We start from the raw sequence: 20,039 nt of genomic DNA, 5'->3' as shown, positions 1-20,039 counted from the left end.
CCTACTTCTCATTCGGTGCATAAATGCGTGTATTCAAATCTTTAGCACACATTGCTTTGAGGCATTTCTCATATTTATCAGATAAAATCTCTCTTTTTCATTTTCCCCGGATGCTGTAGGTTTAAGTTGTGTGTACATTAATAGGGGAAATTGATTATTTTGAAAGATTCATCCCCATAGTTCCATTAAAACGTCTTGGTTGAGTTGAGGCTTACCCTCCTCCTCTTGTGGGAAATTAACTCACTAGGAGGTGACATTTTGGGGGAGTCTGAGGAGACTGATGCAAATGCTGACCTGCTCATGTGAGACAGTTTTGTCAGGTCAAGTCATAGTAAAACACAAGGCCTAAAGGCATAGACGGATTATGAGATAATGGGCCCCTGGGCACAAACTCTTAAAGGGCCCCCCACTCCTCCCTATCCAGTCAGGTACAGTGACTTTTCTACACAGATACATTCAATTAATGGCAAAAACATATTAAGGAAGTCAGTGTTTCCCACAGGATTTTGGGATACTGTTGGAGGGACCCTGGTCCTTGTTGGGGGATCCGGGGGCAAGGCCCCCCTGGATTTTTTTTAAAACTTTTTTAAAGTAAAACGCATCAATCTGGTGCACTTTGAGAGGACATTTTAAAGGCTATATCAAATCCTGAGATGCGGAAGGAACATTATTTTTCAGATTTTTCTTAAACAGGCAGCACTCTTTACTCTGCAACTGTAAAAACAGTACAGTAGATTGGTCTGCAGACCCATGTTCTATGATGGAGGGGCCCATTTCAACAGATAAATAATAAAATAATAATATAAATGGGGATAATAAATAATAAAATAATAATAATAATAATATAAAGATAAAAATATAAAGATTTATTTAACCCTTTAAGATAAAGGGTTAAATAAAGCTACTTTATATGAACAGTATATCATTTACACATAGAAAGCTTATTTCTGTATGTGTGAGGGGGCCTTCAAGGCCCCTCATGAAGCCCCTTAGACAGAGCTTCTAATGCTGTGGTTTTTAACTTGATTTTGTATTTCTCCCCAACTAGTTGAGGGGCCCATGATGATTTCTATCTTGTTACATTTTAATTAGTATCCTTATATTTAGGCTATTCTTTTTGGACCCTGTTATTGACATTAGTGACTGAGCTCTTTGACCACGCAACATGAAAAGTTACTATCAGTATCTCTGGCTTAGGGCCCCCCTGAGCCCTTGGGCCCCTGGGCCTGTGCCCGGTGTGCCCGTGCAGTAATCCAACCCTGCCTAAAGGGGCTTTGCATTGAGTACATAGGACAAGAGCACAGGGCCGTATTTTTATTTATTTATTTTTTATTGTTATTCTTTTTATTGGTGATAATGTACAAGACAGAACAAGTATGGGCACACAAATAACAATATAAGACAAGGAAAATGGAGACAAAACATAGGGGATGTCGTGGTAGAAAATACAGACAATAACAAAAACATTTGAATAAAAAATGATGGTAAAAATATGGTATACGCACTGGACGTATTGGAATTGGGTAGAGAAAGAGAGAGTGAAAGAAGAGCATATGATTTATTTTGAGTTTCTTTGCTGTACACTAACTGTGTGGTCTTTATGGTGCCATGCCATCAGTCCAATGGCCCATTATTTTTGACTGCTTATATTTCCCATTGGACCAAAAACAAAAACCACAATTGGATTTGTATTTTTATATTAAGAGAATAAGATGTGTGGCTTTATTTTAATTTTACCATATGTGTGCTTTTGCTGAAACAAAGCCACATTTTTTTCACGTTAAAATACATTAAATACTGAGGGCAGAAAACTCAATGGAGTGTATTTTTGGGATATTGGTCAATTGGACCATTTTGATCTAATGGGAAACATGGTGGACTGAATAATGGGCCGTCCTCATCTTTACAATTAAATCAAAACCTGCAAATGGTTTGCTCTCCATAGCCGGTGGTTTTAAAAATGGATTAAGTCAATTCCATTTGATAAAACTAGATGTATAAAAAGCCTGTTGTCTTATGTTGTTATAAATTAAAATGTTATTTTTATTTCTTCTGTGTTACAGTGATACAGGGTCAGAATGACTGGGGAGTGACTTACACTCCTACTCAGATCTGTGCCTTGAAAGGATCTTCAGTGGACATACCCTGCACCTTCACATACCCATCCAGAATAAATGATCTTGATACTACAGTTGGGCAAAAATTCTGGTTTACAAAAGAGAGTAATGGAGTTTATGTGGATCTGAGAACAGACCCGCTGTACTCAGGTCGTGTGGAGTATCTCTTTGAAAACAACAACTGCACTCTGAGAATCACAGACCTGAGAGAGAGCGATTCAGCTGAGTACAAGTTCAGATTCATAACAAACCAAGATGGGAAATATAGTGGTAAAACTGGAGTCACTTTGTCTGTCACAGGTAAAATGTGTGTGTGTGTGTGTGTGTGTGTGTGTGTGTATGTGTGTGTGTGTGTGTGTGTGTGTGTGTGTGTGTGTAGTCTAAAATGCAGAGTTCTGTTCTCTATTGATTTTTTTCAGATCTCCAGGTGCAGGTGACCAAAACAGTGGACAATTCTTATCCTGATTGGGCAGAGCTTAAGTGTCACAGCAGGTGTGTTCTTCCCGGTCATCCCTCCTACGACTGGTACAAGAATCGGAACAAAGTTTGGGGGAAAAAAAAAATGTATTCAGACTACGAGTTTAATCCTTCAGACAGCTATTTCTGTGCTGTAAAGGGACATAAGAACGCCCCCTCTTCATTGTGTGAGTGTACTTCAGTCTTCCAATAACATACTGCCACCTGTTGGAGCATTTGAGCTAATGCTCTTTACAATAATTTCAACTGACACTTCTATGCACAACATCACCTGTATTGATTTCAAATGTTATTTCATGCATGGCCACAGTTCACTATAGTTTGATGTCAGTGTTACTGGGGATTAGTGATATAGATTTGTAATTGTGCCAAACACATTTACAATATTACATGTATTATTGTTTAGCTCAAATAACAGAACACATGTATTTAATACTTTATCTTACTATACATTTATTACTTTAAATTTTAGGTAGTAATTATGAAATAAAAAATAAAAATACTGATTTTTGATAATCATAAGCAAGACACTCATGCATGAAATAAGATAGGAAATGAATGGAGTAATTATTGATATAACTTAAGACCCTGTTTAAAGATGATGAAGCACTTTCACAAAAGAAGCAACTCAGTGATTTAATATTATGAGTCTGACTGTTGTTTCTGTGGTGCTCTGTGTTACAGATATACCAAGTCACTGGGGAGTGAGTTACTCTTCTACTCACATCTGTTCCATAAAAGGATCAACAGTGGAAATGAAGTGCACCTACAGATACCCATCAACAGTAAACAGCCGCGATACAACAGTTGAGAAAACAGTGTGGTTCACTAAAGAGAGTAATAAGGAACCTGTGGACCTGACCAACGATCCAGACTACTCAGGTCGTGTGCAGAACAGTTGTAATGACAATACCTGCACCCTGAGAATCACAGACCTGAAAGAGAGCGACTCAGCTGAATACAAGTTCAGATTCACAACAAACCAACCGGTTAATCTTCCAGGTGGAAGATTAACCGGTTCACCTGGAGTCACTTTATCTTTCACAGGTAACATTTTGGTAACACTTTACAATAAGGGACACAAAAAGTGGGTAGTTACTGAGGAACAGATGAGCAACGAATGGTTAGTTAATGAGTAGATACTGAGAGACTGTGTTTCAAGCACTATTGATTAGTTACTGTAAACCAGGGGTGGCCACTAGTTCGATCGCGATCGAGAGGGTAGTGTGGGTCGATCGCGTGGCATTCTTAAAAAAAAAATAAAAAAAATAAAAATATTTTTATTTTTTTATTTTTATTTTTTATGAAAGAGCGAACGAGCCGTGCGAGCATGCGCCGACGTTCGGTGGAGGGAGAGAGGACACCACTTTCTAATTTGACAGTGAGCTAACCAAAGCTAATCCAATTCAAGGAAGTGGAGAGGCTTCTGCACTGTGACAAATTCTACTATGTAAAATACAGCCAAAGAGAGGAAGACTGTTCACACCACATATTCTAGTGCAGGGGTGTCCAAACTACTAAACTTTTTTGCATGTCTTAGTTAACCCACTAGTGCAGGGGTGTCAAAACTGATTAATTGGGCTGTGGCACATTTTAAAAATATGATGTAATATGGCCCTTTTAATTTTTAAATAATTTAAATGCACTCATTATATTACAGAGAAATATGTCCCATAAAAGAAAAAGAGCACCAAGCCCATCCCAGAGGACCCTGCATAATATTTTATTTTAAATTAATATTATTATGGAAAATCCATGTGTCCTTCTCCAATAGCTTCCAATTCATCTGACACAGTGTCTCCATTTTTTTCATATAAAATTCTTCAGCTTTAGCCTCTTAATTTTCCTCTCAAAGTGCACCAGATTCATGCATTTCACTTTAAAAACTTTAAAAAATCTCCCGGGGGGGCATACCCCCGAACCTCCCTTGGAGGGGCGGGATCTCGGCTGGCTACTATTTTCACCCAGCTGGACATTGGACGCAAAAGCAGAAAACACTGGGTGTATCAATGGCATTTAACAAGAGGGGGGGTGTATCTGTTTAATGTGCAAGTAAAGTGTTGCCGTGAAGAAGGATTACAATTTACGAAGACACTATGAAACTAAACATCAGAGCAGCTATGTCCTGATAAATGTGTTATTTTTGCAAAGTGGCCTGGCCCTTCGTAGATTTTTCTGTATGTGACCCTCAGTGAAAATTCAATTCTGCACACATTTTTCCTCTTAACTGAGAACTGTACCATATAGAACAGAACCGTGACTTAAAAACCAAGGTACGTACCGAACCGTGACTTTTGACCCCTTATAGTAGGTGGTAGCTCACTTTGACTTGGTCATTTTAAAAGTAGCTCACAAGCTGAAAAACAGTGGCCACCCCTGCTGTTAACAGACTGGGAGATACTGTATTGATGAAGCATTAGGTAATGATAGGTTAATGAGTAGGTATTGATTCACTAACGGCACATTAATGGTCAAGTCAGCAATCGTTAATGAGTAACATCTTATCAATGATCGATCAAGTGTGGGACCCAAAGCAGCTTTAAACAGCGACTGAAACCAAGGATGTCAAATTGAAGGCCCTGCAGCAGCCGATAAACCTTCAGCATTACTAGTGCTACAGAATATACATTGGATGTGAATGTATACAGTATGTTGTGAATATCATTAAAAAATAAGATTATCAAGGCCGTGTCTGGCCTGACATTATGTTAACTAATTGTGAAATCTAAAAGGGAAAAACTCATAATTACCTAACCATTACCTAATGCTTCATCAATACAGTATCTCCCAGTCAACTAATCAATAGTGCTTGAATCACAGTCTCTCAGTACCTACTCACTCATTAATTAAGCAACTTCTTCCTCATTCATTCCTCAGTAACTACTCACTTTTTGTGTACCTTATTGTAAAGTGTAACATTTTCCCTGAAAATCACATGGTTTCAGTTTTTAAGTTGTGTATTTGTTTGTGTGTATGTTGGTAGGGGAATCTAAAATAACATTTCATTTTGTAAATCTCAGAACCAAAGCTCCAGATTAAGGTGAACCAGTTTTCCACTTGGAAGGAGCTGACATGTCACAGCGAGTGTCAGCTCCATGACCATCCTTCTTACATCTGGTACAAGAATGGACAGAAAGTTGAAGGAACAAAACAATATTATCTCCTACCTTCATCAGATCCTACAAACACATATACATGCGCTTTAAGCAGTTCCCTTTCTGAGTGTGAGTTTACTTCTATTTGTTTCACTAAAATAATTTAATTTGGTAAAAAGTTTTACATCATTTGGTTTAGAACCCTCAAGTTTAGTTTGACCCTTAACACGCTTTTAGTTCATCTTCTAATAAATAACACATTTATTTCCAAATCCTGCAGCTTCAGTCATTTTAAATCCCTTTTTGTTATTTGTCAGAACTAGCTTCACACAAACAGGAACGGGGGGAAGTTTTACCCAGAGAGAAATAATTACAAATGATTAGTAAAAGGAGTAAATAAAAGAAAGTGGAAATGATTTAACTAAATGTGACATATTGGAGTCAAGTACAGAAAACACTGCAAGCAACACAGAGTATTTCTGATCTTTATCAATACAGAAAAAAAAGTTTGTAAAATAAGTAGTAAAAAGAAAATACAACATTTGAAGCTAGGAGGGTTTAATGCAGATATCTGACAGTAGCACACACTCCATAGTTATGGTTTTAAAAAGACACTGATACACATTTTCATACTAAAGTTAATTTATGTTCATAACTTTTCCTCCAGATGCTCCAACGCTTCCCTCTGTGTCAGTGAGTCCCTCTGGTGAGATAGTGGAGGGCAGTTCAGTGACTCTGACCTGTAGCAGTGATGCTAACCCAGAAGCTAACTACACCTGGTACAAGCTGAATGAGAGAGTACCTCGCAGTAAAAAAACAAAGCTCGTCTTCAGGTCCATCCAGTCCTCTGACTCTGGAGTGTATCAATGTGAAGCTGAGAATGGCCTGAGGATGACATCTGACTATGTCTTTGTTGATGTGAAATGTGAGTGCAACCCTATTCACTTACATGTGCATCACTTGAAGCAATTGTGTGAAAGATTTGAAAAATCTCTGCCTCTGGCACCAGCCACCCCCAATGTATTTTTCCATTTTCTTCTCCAGATGCTCCAAAGCTTCCCACCGTGTCAGTGAGTCCCTCTGGTGAGATAGTGGAGGGCAGTTCAGTGACTCTGACCTGTAGCAGTGCTGCTGAACCAGCTGCTAACTACACCTGGTACAAGAAAAATGAATCTAATCAATGCAGCAAAGATCCAGAACTTGTCTTTAGCTCCATCAAGTCCTCTGACTCTGGAGAGTATCACTGTAAAGCTGTCAACAACCTGGGGAGAAAGGAATCTAACTATGTCTCTGTTGATGTGAAATGTGAGTGAAACAACTAAATTAAAAATCAACATTCGGCTATCAGCAACCTTCATCTTGCTTTGCTGATCATACTTGCGTTGTCTGCATTTACAGTCTGCAGCTGTAGGTCACTGAACAGCTCCAGTATATTATGAAACTGCCATTCATTGACACTTTTATTTCCATTCCTTTACACTTACTTTATACATTTCTCACAGATGCTCCAAAGCTTCCCTCTGTGTCAGTGATCTCTGGTGAGATAGTGGAGGGCAGTTCAGTGAATCTGACCTGTAGCAGTGATGCTAACCCAGAAGCTAACTACACCTGGTACAAGGGGAATGAAGACTCACCAAAAGCTTCAGGACCGATCTTCACCATTTCTCTCTTGAGATCTGAAGACAGTGGGAATTATCACTGTGAAGCCGGGAACAAACACGGACAACATAGGTCCACTGTATATCTGACTGTTGTGGCTGGTAAGGTTTTTAATGAACATTCATGCAAACAAAAATGACATGATCCACAATATGTAAAGTTGGAGGATTTGCAAGTTCAACCCTGCATTTGAAACTCCCCATTTACAGAGTTAGTTTGATATCCTGCATATACTCTTTAAATGTGTTTTGTAAACCCCTCCGCCTGCTTCTGTCTGTAATGGCTTTCCTGTTTTTTCCAAAAAGTTGGCAATATTTCTCCAGCGAGAACAGTTACCTGTTTTTACAATGTCATTCCTCTGTTAGGAGGACCCAAACATCTGAACACTCTCTAATGTAGTTCTTATTTTATCATGCTTTTCCCAGGAGCATGGAAATTACCAGTCATTGGAACAACCCTGGCTTTTTTACTGGTTATTGTATTCCTCGTTTTCTTCCTACTGATAAGGTAAGCACATCTGTTTTACCAAATAATTATACATATAGTATTTTCATATTAATGTAGTTAGCAGACTGGTGACATAATTATTATTTTTTTTCTATTCCCCTGACCAGAAAGAGGAGGGCCTCCAAGCAACCATCTAATTCTGGAGATACACCAAACAGCAGGGAGCAGGCGAGCAAGGTGAGTTAAAGTTCCACTATGCAACATTTACGAAACAATTTAGATTGCATATGGGTGAATGGGTATCAATGTAATGTGAAAATTTTTTACTTTTCCCGAATTTTCCAGTTGCCTAAAACATGTACCGTACTTTTCGGCCTACAAGCCGCGACTTTTTCCCCGTTTTTCGACCCTGTTATTACACAGCACAGTATATATTCTGTAGCTACTAGGGATGGCCGTTAGTAATCGAGTACTCGAGTACTCCTCGTTTCAAATGATCTCAATTGGTGGATGAGGAAAATCGTTTTTTGTCTTTAGGCCGGCCGGCGGGCCGCCCCTATTTTAAAATGTTATATACGTGTACAAAACGGCACAAAACGGATATAAAGTTTAACAAAATTAAATATTTTGATCAAAGTTAAATAAACTAAGCGTTGTGTCAAACAGAAACCGCAAATAACTGCCACCTCCGTGCAGCGCAGCCAGTGTGTGGTCTCCACAGCACCGCGGAGCTGAATGTGGTGCTGGAAAACTTGGAAAGTCACGTAAAGAAGCCAGGCTGACTTCGGGCACATTCGAGCAAACGACATTTAAGAAGCCTTTATTATGGAATATAGGATTGAGATTTCAAAAGCCGACCTGTGTAACGTTCCGTTAACGAGGAATTAGTCGCGGTAATTAATCACGGACAGGAGTGAGCATTACGCGGTTGGATATACTACTACTTCTACTGCTTTGGTGAGTTATTTAGCCTATCTATGTGTTTAAATTGTAGGACAATCATTTTATTGTATTTGCTGCCCTTCTTATTTTAAATGTCTATTTTGATTGTTAGCCAACTACAGCCCATGCTTTTTTTCTCTCTTTTTTCTCTCTCCACCGCAGACCTACTCGATCGGTTTAAATTGTGGCCCGCTTATTTAATTACTGTGAAAATGTGTTTTAAACTTGTGGAAAATAAATCCTTAATATCATATGGCAACTGTGACTGTTTGACATAAGCATTGAGCGCTTTATTGCGGTCAACCGTTGTTCTGTAGACAGATGGGTTGCGTTCTAAAAATAGAAAAAAGTTTAACGAGGAATCGATTGATCCTCGAGGAATGCAAGCGATCACACGAGTAGCGAAAACACTCGTGCCCATCCCTAATAGCTACTATTGCACAAAATGGTAACACTTAACCTACGTACGTTATGCAAATATGCAACTTGTTTGTTGAAATGTTAATATATGGGAGCTTCCTCAAGCAGCCATCTCTTTCCCGACAATCCCCTCTGTGCACGAACTCTTACATATGGTAATTAAACATTATAACACCTGCGGCGTATACCCCGGTGCGCTTTATAGTACGGAAAGTACGGTAGTTCACTTATTTCTATGAAAAGGACTCTGGTCAGATTTTTTTTCTCTCAGAATGTGATGTACATATTGTCACGTTAACTGGGACAGGGACAAGGGGCAATTAATCAATGAATAGATCAAGAAGATGTTCTACCAAAGGTTCTACCAAAGTTCAGCATTGCCACTAAGGTAAAACAATTTAAAAGCAATGTTGTCTTTTGCCATTTCTTCCGAATCTTTTTGGATGAGCAGGATGACCTTCACTATGCCAGTGTCCAGTTCTCCAAGAACCGGGCAGATCCAGTTTACTCCAACGTGGGACCAGTTGCAGCTCGCAGACACAAGGAAGAGAAAGAAGAAGTTGAGTACTCTACCATCAACTTCAACAGGGCCAGTACTGCCCCGAGGTAAGCAACTCATCCTATAAGAACACTGTTATTTTGTTTAAAGTTTTACTATCACCATAAAATCATTGTATTGGTAGATGGATACTATATCTACAACATCCCCTGATTTTTCTTGCAGAACCGGCAGAATCAGGTGACTGGAGAGGATCCATCTGCATTGTACAGCACAGTCAACAAAACTGCTAAACATGACAGGAAACTTTAGTTTGTCCTTTTTAAAACTGATCCAGACTGACTGAGATAAGTCTACTTGATGGATCGTAAATGTTAAACTACATTTTACTCACCTTCAATGGTTGAGTCGGCGATTCTGGAGGAAGCTTGTTGTCGAAATAATTTTTTGGCACTTTAGGCTAGGAGACTGATCTGCTTATATTTTGGCTTCAACGCTTTAACATACATTAACATTTTGACAGGTGTATTGTCCAGTGTTTCCCCCACGTTCACTCAGCAGCGGCGCTGCGCCGCTGCTGAGTGAACGTGCGCCGCTGCTATAAAAGTCCTTCTCCTCCGCATTTTCTATTTTTTTTTGGTACGTAGCTCCTTTTAGAAAATCGGCAGCACGTAACGTAAATTTCGCAGCAGGCGGCGAGTGTGGCAGTAGTAGCCTACCCTACACGGTTGCAAAGTTACAATAGCCTCGTTTGAGCAGGAGCCGTCTTGCTCAGACCCTCACAAAAATGCTGTGCGCTCAGCAAGACGAGTGTCATAATTGCGCAGGTCTTAGCAAGACGGCTCCTTCTCAAACGAGGCTATTGATTCTAGCAGCGAGTGAAGCGGAAGAGCGAAGAAAGAAGGAAAGAGAGAGAGAGAGAGAGAGAGAGAAAGAGAAAGAGTAAGTTGCTAAAATGTGTCGCTACATGACCACCAGTGTTAAAAACCCTCTGAGCCCTATCGTTATTTTATTTTATCTAGGCTATAAACCGCAACCGTGCCGTTTTTCCTCTAGTAGACTACAGTGTGTGTGTGTGTGTGTGTGTGTGTGTGTGTGTGTGTGTGTGTGTGTGTGTGTGTGTGTGTGCGTGTGTGTGTCTATATTTTCGGGAACTTTGAAAAATGAATCCATACTGTTAGATCCGATGTTGTTCTTTATTGCCATATAAAATCCGTTTTCATCGCGTATTTTAGTTTGGGATTTATGCTAATTGCCTGTAAGCATGTGGTCATTAGCATAAATGCAGGGAAAGGCCTATTGACTTTTAAAAGAGCATGAATAGTTTCTATTATGTATAACTTATATTTATTTTATAATTTTCTCATCACTTTTTTACTCCCAAGACTAAGAAGAAGTGTTTTAAGCAATAACAAGCTTAATACATTTGCCTTTTTGTGTTATATCAATAAATAATTGTGAGATATTTTTTGCTTTTTTACTGTCTAATTGATAATTTCCTACATTCAAATGACTTCACTGCAGCACACATATTCTGATAGTCCAGGTTGTGACCCAAATAAATGATAGCTTGACAGCTATGCATTATAGGGGTGATGAATGCAATCTTAATAAGAGAATAAATCCAGGCAAACCAAAACGTCTCAAAAATGGCTTAGGGCTCAAAGGTTAAAAGGCTGGTACAAGCTCTTAATGGATGCACTGTGCACAATGTATTGTTAAATAATATATATTACATTTGCAGATGAGTCTAAAAAGCTGGGTGATTAGAAAGGCAGATGGGGACGATGGAGGAGCTGAGGTTAGTAAAGCAAATTCGGGAAGCAAACTTTCAAGCTAATGAGAATTTTCTTTTGGATTTGAATGCATAATGCTAGGTGATATTATTTGAACATTACAAATACATGTATATAGGGTAATTTGAAGGAAACAAATATGATTTCTAGCATTTCTTACTTGTTGTTTAAGTGCTCAAGTTTATTACAGAAAATACAGGTAGACCATGTAAGAGAGGAAAGAGAAGTGACAGAGAAGCAAGGAGAACAAGAGAGAGAGGGTGCAGTGGTAGATCCTGAGAGGTGTTTTGCCCATGATTGCAGGAGATTTAATTTTTGAACAATGTGTCTTGTGTAAAAAACAGTGTGTAGTGTTTTGAAAGAAGTGTGTTGGAGAATTTTAAACACAGTGCAAAGCACTTATTGTGTTTGTAGGGTTGGTGCTTTTGTTTAGGGCATGGTAACAAAAGTCAGAGGTTGTGATGCTTTGGGCATAGCAACCACTTTTAGTGTTTAAGCATTAGGCAAAAATCTGTAAATAAATTGTGCAAAATAATTTTGCGTTGTGGCATTTTTTGTTTAAATATTAATGTCAAAATCTGTAAATGAAGACACAAAAGGCAAAGTTACAACACCAATAATCCTATCTACAGTAATACACAGGACTGTGTGAATAGGATTTAAGTGCATATTCTCTTATCAAAGTGCACCAGATTTGTGCATTCCAATGTACAGGGTACAAAAAAAATTCGGCCGGGGGGACATGCCCCCGGACCTCCCTAGAGGGTTCGGGGACCACAGCACCGCTGCTGAAAAAAATCCTGCGGGAAACACTGTTGTCACACTTGCTACTGTACAACTAAAAACACATGCTGCAAACATTTTGATAGCTATCAAGCTTAGCCTATATCTATAGCATTTTAGCTAGCTATGGTGGGTTGTCAAAGCCCCTTTGTTTACCTGTTTACAGAGCCTAGGCTGTGTTTTAACTCCAGTTTATTTTCAGCGCACACACAGTATTGACAGGTTGTGGATTGGTGATCCCATCATCCTTTGAACTTACCTGTAGCCCCACATGCATTTTTTTTATATTATGTACACATTTCCATGGTGTAAATAGTTATTAATTCACTCTCTATTCTAATAATATATTAACTGTTTCATATTCAATGCAATTTACATTATTAAAAACATATCCCTAATTCATTTTTCCATTTGAAAACCAGCAGTCAGAGGTTATTGTACAGCACAATCAACAAAACCTGCTGAACCAAAAAGGAATAGCCAACTTGGTGTTTGAATTAAGTACTGTCTTTATTCAAGCAGGTAACCATTGATTTAACAAGACACAGACACATTGACACATAAAACTCAATGAGATAACAATTCATTTTTAACTAACATTTTAAATGTACAAACTTAAACTCAAAATAATAGTTAACCTTGTTATTTTCAGTCAACAAATGTTAGCTTTAAACAATTTTTAAATGACCTAATAAATTATATTGTAAAGACATACACATATTTAATATAGTAGAGAATCAAGAAAGAACAATTCATTTGCTATTGTATAATTGAAAACCTCTTCTTTGGATGAATAAAGTAGATAGATAACCCTGTACAATACAAAACAATTGTTATGTGGATGTTGTTATTATTATTATTATTATTATTATTATTATTATTATTATTATTATTATTATAGTCATTCATTCATTTGAGCTCCCTGCATACAGGATTTCTTAATTGCTGCAGTTGCTGATTTCATATTTTATCAACAACATGTTTAAAATGTTAGCTTTGACTTTGTTGCATTGTTAACAATTATATAAATGCTATAATCCCCTTGATCAAGCTGTTTGGTGTCCTTTTATTTCCTTTTTTTCATCAGTTAAGATCTTCCTCGTTCTTATTATATAATTACCATAGGGGGAAAAAACATATAGTATATTTTCAGGTCTCTTTTCCAATGCAAAAACACAACTTTTTAAGCCCTTACGGCACAAGCTAGTTTTAAAATGATCACTGAATCTTTTTAAACATGTTTTTTAAGCGTCTTTGCATTAAAATGACACAGAAGAATGGTGTCCAGTTGCTTCTCAGAAAACCTCTACAGCCGGCAGGAGTTTACGGACATTTCAACAGTTCTTTGTGTGCTGGGGAAGTTTTCAGTGTCGCTTTTGGAGACACAGCAGTCACCTTTTTTGTTGTGAGAAAAAAATCTTTAATTTAAATTTTTAAGTAACAGAAATTGACAATAACAAATACCATCCACACACACACACACACACACACACACACACACACACACACACACACACACACACACACACTATCCATCCATCCATCCATCCATCCATCCATCCATCTATCTATCTATCTATCTATTTATCTATCTATCTATCTATGAGAAAAAGGAGTAGTGTGTGTGTATCATCAGGACTTCATAAAATTAACTATAGAGTATCTGAAGAGGTTAACATTGTATACACTGTATTCTCTGTATTGTCATTTCATATTTTCTGAATTATTATTATTAATAATTATTATTACTGCTGTATCATTGGTGATACTGTCTATATCCAATAGGATAACATTTACCAAATGTCCTTACCTTGATTGTCCTTGGATCCATTTTATTTACACTTGATATTAATCACTTGCCAAACGTAAAACACAAATATTCAAATGCAAAAAAACATCCCTGAAACTTCCTTAATTCTTACATCTGCAATAACTCCTGCTCAAGAATGAATAAATTATGCCTCTTTAAAAACCATTGTGTATGATATTTACAAATCACTCTGTGCATGTGACACGTTTCACTGTGAGCTAGCATACAGGCCACACTGTGCTGTCAGTAAAGGGAAGTAAATACTTAAATAGCCTTCCACTTGCAATAAGAGAGTGCCCCACATATTCTTAGAACCATCTCAAACAAAGGCTCGAGGCAGATCTGTAATCGCTTTTCACCTGACATGTTGTACAATGTATTTTCACTTTTCTACTTGTGTGTATTTGAATTTGTTTATTGTCACTGGTAATGTTTATGTTTTTTCCACCTGTCTAGGAGCTATAGATGTACATTTGCATTTTTGATAACTCATGTTTAAGTGTTAGATCTTTTATTCTTATATTATTCAACGTGCTCTGTCCATATCAAATAAATAACTGAATTAAATAAACTTTAGCTGAGGTGAACCAAGGCAGTTCTGTCATGATACTTACATAGAAAACCACATACTGTCAATTTGTCCTTCAAATTTATTATGAGTAGATCTGCAGATCTATGCAAACAAGCATAAAAACTTTGGCAACAATTGCAGACAGCTGCATTGATGACACAGTAAGAGAATGGTAAGTAAGGCAAGGCAAGTTTATTTATATAGCACAATTTAAGACACAAGACGAAGTATGTGGTATGTAACTGTAAGTAAGTGAGGAAGTGTAAAGAGTCGACAGATGAGAAGTGTCTTATCAGTGTAGCTGCCCTGCTCTCATCTTTCTCAAGACACTTCACCCCTTTCAGAACCAGTGTTCATTATAATGGTTTACACATATAGTGTTGATGCAGAGTTGCGCTTGTGTATTTCTTAATTTATTCTGCACTAAATATATATTTAACTTTTTGATTACCCTATTTTTTTTACATAATCTTAGTCATTGGTTCCCTTTACTGGAAAACGTCAGAAGACTTGTTTCTTTGAATGTGATTTAGGCCATTTTCTGAACCATTACTTCAGTCTTATTCAATTTTCCTAATCTGCCGTATAGCATTCTTTTAATGTTAACAATTAATAGATTGAAAATGATCCAATACTTACTATACTAACATTCATACCTAAAAGGCCTCTTTTAAAATAGTCAGTCTCATTGTTAGTATGGGCTGATCTGATATGCCACAAAACTAGTTTTTCACATTATTTAGATGCAAAATATATTATATTAAGAAGTGCATAGTTGCCGAAACAGCAAAAAAAAGTAACTTAAAACATATATAAAGCTACTGGCATTGGTCTTTACATACTGTACATTTAAATACTGTAAAGAGGAAGGAAGGTGGGTGTATTTTTATCAGCTCGATCTGCGTCTTCTGCCTTCACACCAGAAAAAATTATCTGATCAACAGAACTTCCTGATATTTTTAAGGGTTTTTGATTTGACAGCTCTCAAACTTCCGTTAATCACTGACCTGCAAACATGTTTTATTGACTGAAGTCGCACAGAGAGATGAGAGGAGCAGCTATGAGTTTATCTGCAGCAGCGGGGGGATTTTTCCTCCTTCTCTTCGCTCTACCAGGTATTGTATATCTATACTTACTTTGTAGTGTATTAAGACGTAGTCAGAGCAACCTAAAGTGAGTTAAAGAATTCATTATATACTCTCTGATCAACATGTTTCTATATTCGACCTGTACAGCTATGTAGTGTAATACATTCTCTACATACATTCACTGCAATACCAAAGTAGTACCAGTGCTTCTTATTGGGTGCACACATGCCTGTATTCAAATCTATAGCACCCATTGCTTTGAGGCTTTTCTCATATTTATCAGATAAAATCTCTCTTTTTCGTTTAACCCGTATTCTGTAGGTTTAAGTTGTGTGTACAGGAAGGGGTAACAATTCATTATCTTTTATTTATTAAAGATTCATCCCCATAGTTGCATTAAAACGTCTTTGTTGAGTTGAGGCTTACCCTCCTCCTCTTGTGGGAACTTGACTCACGATGGGGTGACATTTTGGGGAAGTGGGGGGAGTCTGAGGAGACTGATGCAAATGCTGAACTGTTCGTCTGAGACAGTTTTTGTCAGGTCAAGTCATAGTAAAACACAAGGCCTAAAGGGGCTTTACATTGAGTACAGCATAGGACAAGAGCACAGGGCCGTATTTTTATTTATTTATTTTTATTCTTATTTTTTTTATTGGTGATAATGTACAAGACAGAACAACTATGTGCACACAAATAACAACATTAAACAGGGAAATTAAAACATAGGGGATGTCGTGGTACAAAATACAGAAAATAACAAAACATTTAAATAAAAAATTATGGTAAAAATGAATATACGCACTCGATTTATTTCACTATAAGAGAATAGGATTTATTTTGAGTTTCTCTGCTGTACACTCGGTTAGTGTACAGCAGATGGTGCCATGCCATCAGTCTGACGACTCATATTTCAACAAAACTCACAGTTGGATTTGTATTTTGATGTTAAGAGAAAATGATTTATGACTTTATTTTAATTTTACCATACCTTGGCTTTTGCTGAAACAAAGCCACATTTTTAGCCCGTCAAAATACATTAAATATTGAGGGTTTAAGAACTCCATGGAGTTCGTGTATGTATGAGATATCGGTCAATTGGACCACTGGCCTTTTGATCTAATGCGAAACATGGCGGACTATTGAGATGTCAGAATAATGGGCCGTCCTCATCTTTACTATTAAATCAAAACCTGCAGATTGTTTTTTCTCCATGGCCGGTGGTTTTAGAAATGTATTAAGTCAATTCCACTTTATAAAACTATATGTATAAAAAGTCTGTTGTCTTAAGTTGTTAGATATAAAATTGTCTTTTTTATGTCTTCTGTGTTACAGTGATCCAGGGTCAGGATGTCTGGGGAGTGACTTACACTCCTACTCAGATCTGTGCCTTGAAAGGATCAACGGTGGACATACACTGCACCTACACATACCCATCCAGAATAAATGATCTTGATACTACAGTTGAGCAAAAATTCTGGTTTACAAAAGAGAGTAATGGAGTTTATGTGGATCTGAAAACAGACCCGTTGTACTCAGATCGTGTGGAGTATCTCTTTGAAAACAACGACTGCACCCTGAGAATCACAGACGTGAGAGAGAGCGACTCAGCTGAGTACAAGTTCAGGTTCATCACAAACCAAGAAGGTGGACAATTTACTGGTAAACCTGGAGTCACTTTGTCTGTCACAGGTAACATTTCTATCCAAATATTTATCAATTTAGTTCCACATCTTATGCGAGAGAGAGAGAGAGAGAGTGTGTGTGTGTGTGTGTGTGTGTGTGTGTGTGTGTGTGTGTGTGTGTGTGTGTGTGTGTGTGTGTGTGTGTGTGTGTGTGTGTGTGTGTGTGTGTGTGTGTGTGTGTGTGTGTGTGTGTGTGCGCGTGTGCGTGTGTGTGTGTGTGTGTGTGTGTGTGTGCGAAGTCTAAAATGGAGAGTTCTGTTCTTTATTCATTCATTCAGATCTCAAGGTGCAGGTGACCAAAACAGTGGACAACACCCATCCTTCTTATGATCAGGCAGATCTTAAGTGTCACAGCAGGTGTCTTCTTCCCGGTCATCCCTCCTACGTCTGGAACAGGAATGGACGGGAAGTTTCAGGACAAACCTCTGATCTTTATTCAGACAACAGGTTTTATACTACAGACAGCTATTCCTGTGCTGTAAAGGAACATGAGAACGCCCGCTCTCCTCCATTGTGTGAGTCTACTTCAGTTTTCCAATAACATGCTGCCACCTGGTGGAGCATTTGAGATAGTGCACTGTACAATAACTGTGTCTGACTTTAACCCCTCCATGCACAAAATTCCATCTGTATTGATTTCACTATAGTTTGATGTCAGTGTTACTGGTTATTGCCTGGTGATATGTGTTTGAAATTGTGGCAAACAAACACATATCCAATATTAAATGTATTATTGTTTAGCTCAAATAACAGAACAAATGTATTTTCTAACATATCTTACTATACTCTTATTACTTGAAATTGTAAGTAGCAATTACGAAATAAAAAATTAAAATACTGATTTTTGATAATCAAAAGCAAAACATTGTAATAACATAGGGAATGAATGGGGTAATTATTGACCAATGTTGTGCATCAAGAGCTTATATTAGAGCTTCATAAGTAACTATGCAGCCCTACTCTGATATAAGACCCTGTCTCAAGATAATGAAGCACTTTCACAAAAGATGCAACTCAGTGCTTTAATATTATGAGTCTGACTGTTGTTTCTGTTGTCCTTTGTGTTACAGCGATACCAGATCACTGGGATGTGACTTACTCTTCTACTCAGATCTGTGCCGTAGAAGGATCAACTGTGGAAATGAAGTGCACCTACAGATACCCCTTCAGCCAAAATGGCATCGTTACTACAGTTCGGAAAAAAATATGGTTTACAAAAGAGAGTGATGGTAATTATAAGGACCTGATCACAGAGTCTGAGTATTCAGGGCGTGTGCAGTATATATGTGATAACAACGACTGCACTCTGAGAATCACAGACCTGAGAAAGAGCGACTCGGCAGAGTACAAGTTCAGATTCACCACAAACCAACCAGGAGGGAAATATAATGGTGTACCTGGAGTCACTTTGTCTGTCATAGGTAACATTTCCACTGGAAATTACTTGGGTTAATTGTTTTAATATATTGGAAATAATACTATTGGCATGAGTGTATTTCTTTGTATACATATTGACAGTGGAATTTAAACTAACATTTCTTTTCATTAATCCCAGAACCAAAGCTCCAGGTTCAGGTGAATCAGTTTCCCACTTGGACAGAGCTGACATGTCACAGCGAGTGTCAGCTGCATTATCGTCCTTCCTACATCTGGTACAAGAATGGACAGAAAGTTGAAGGAGAGAAACAGTATTTCCTCATACCTTCACCAGATCCTTCAAACACATATCACTGCGCTATAAAAGGAAATGAGACCTTCCCTTCTCCTTCAGTGTGTGAGTTCACTTCTCTGTTTCACAAAAATAATGTAATTTGGTACAACCTTTACACAATTTAGTTTAGAAACAAATCAAGTTAAGTTTTACCTCTAATATGTTCATAGATCCTCTTATACATACAGTAATACATTAATTATTTCCAATTATTCCAACTTAAGTCATTTTAAAGCCTTTTTGTTATTTGTCTGCACACGCTTCAAACAAGCGGGAATGGGGGAAAGTTTTGTCCAGAAAGAAATAACTACAAATGATTAGTAGAGGGAGAATATAAAAAGAAAAGAGGGAAATTGTTAAAGTCTTCCCAATCTTACAATCCAATACAGCAAGTTTGTAAAAGAAACAGTAAAAAGAAAATACAACATTTGAAGCTAGGAGGGTTTATTGCAGATCTCTAGACAGTAGCACACACTCCATAGTTATGGTTTTAAAAAGACACTAGCAGACACATTTTCATACTAAAGTTAATTTATGTTCATATGTTTTCCCCCAGATCCTCCAAAGCTTCCCTCTGTGTCAGTGAGTCCCTCTGGTGATATAAAAGAGAACACAAAAGTGATTCTGACCTGTAGCAGTGATGCTAACCCAGAAGCTAAATACACCTGGTACAAGAAGAATGAACCTAAACAACGCAGCAAAGATCCACAACTTGAGTTCAGCTCCATTCAGTCCTCAGACTCTGGAGAGTATTATTGTACAGCTGAGAACAACCTTGGAAATAGGACTGAATATTTCTCTGTTGATGTGAAATGTGAGTGAAACAAATCATAAAAAAAAAATCGACATTCAGCTGAAGATCACTGAGCAGCTCCAGTAGATGCTGAAATTGCCATTTATGTCACAGTTGACATAAAGATTTCCATTATTTTAGAGAATAAA

The 20,039-nt window shown here is 37.7% G+C and overlaps 1 protein-coding gene across 1 annotated transcript; it reads left to right on the top strand.

Moving 5' to 3' along the window:
• Positions 1-1,993: 1,993 nt before the first annotated feature.
• LOC307252247 (sialoadhesin-like) lies at positions 1,994-9,900 on the top strand (the record flags this gene model as incomplete). Its single annotated transcript, XM_080029885.1, has 10 exons — positions 1,994-2,417; positions 2,537-2,761; positions 3,279-3,641; positions 6,357-6,614; positions 6,734-6,994; positions 7,192-7,449; positions 7,774-7,855; positions 7,963-8,032; positions 9,609-9,763; positions 9,882-9,900. 10 exons carry the CDS (start codon positions 1,994-1,996, stop codon positions 9,898-9,900), a joined length of 2,115 nt encoding a protein of 704 aa, XP_079886011.1.
• Positions 9,901-20,039: the final 10,139 nt, after the last annotated feature.

The sequence above is a fragment of the Ammodytes marinus genome (assembly GCF_949987685.1).
Source record: "Ammodytes marinus genome assembly, chromosome: 6".
NCBI lineage: Eukaryota > Metazoa > Chordata > Actinopteri > Uranoscopiformes > Ammodytidae > Ammodytes > Ammodytes marinus.
Note: the sequence above shows the minus strand (reverse complement) of the source record. Positions and strands in the feature narration are given on the sequence as shown.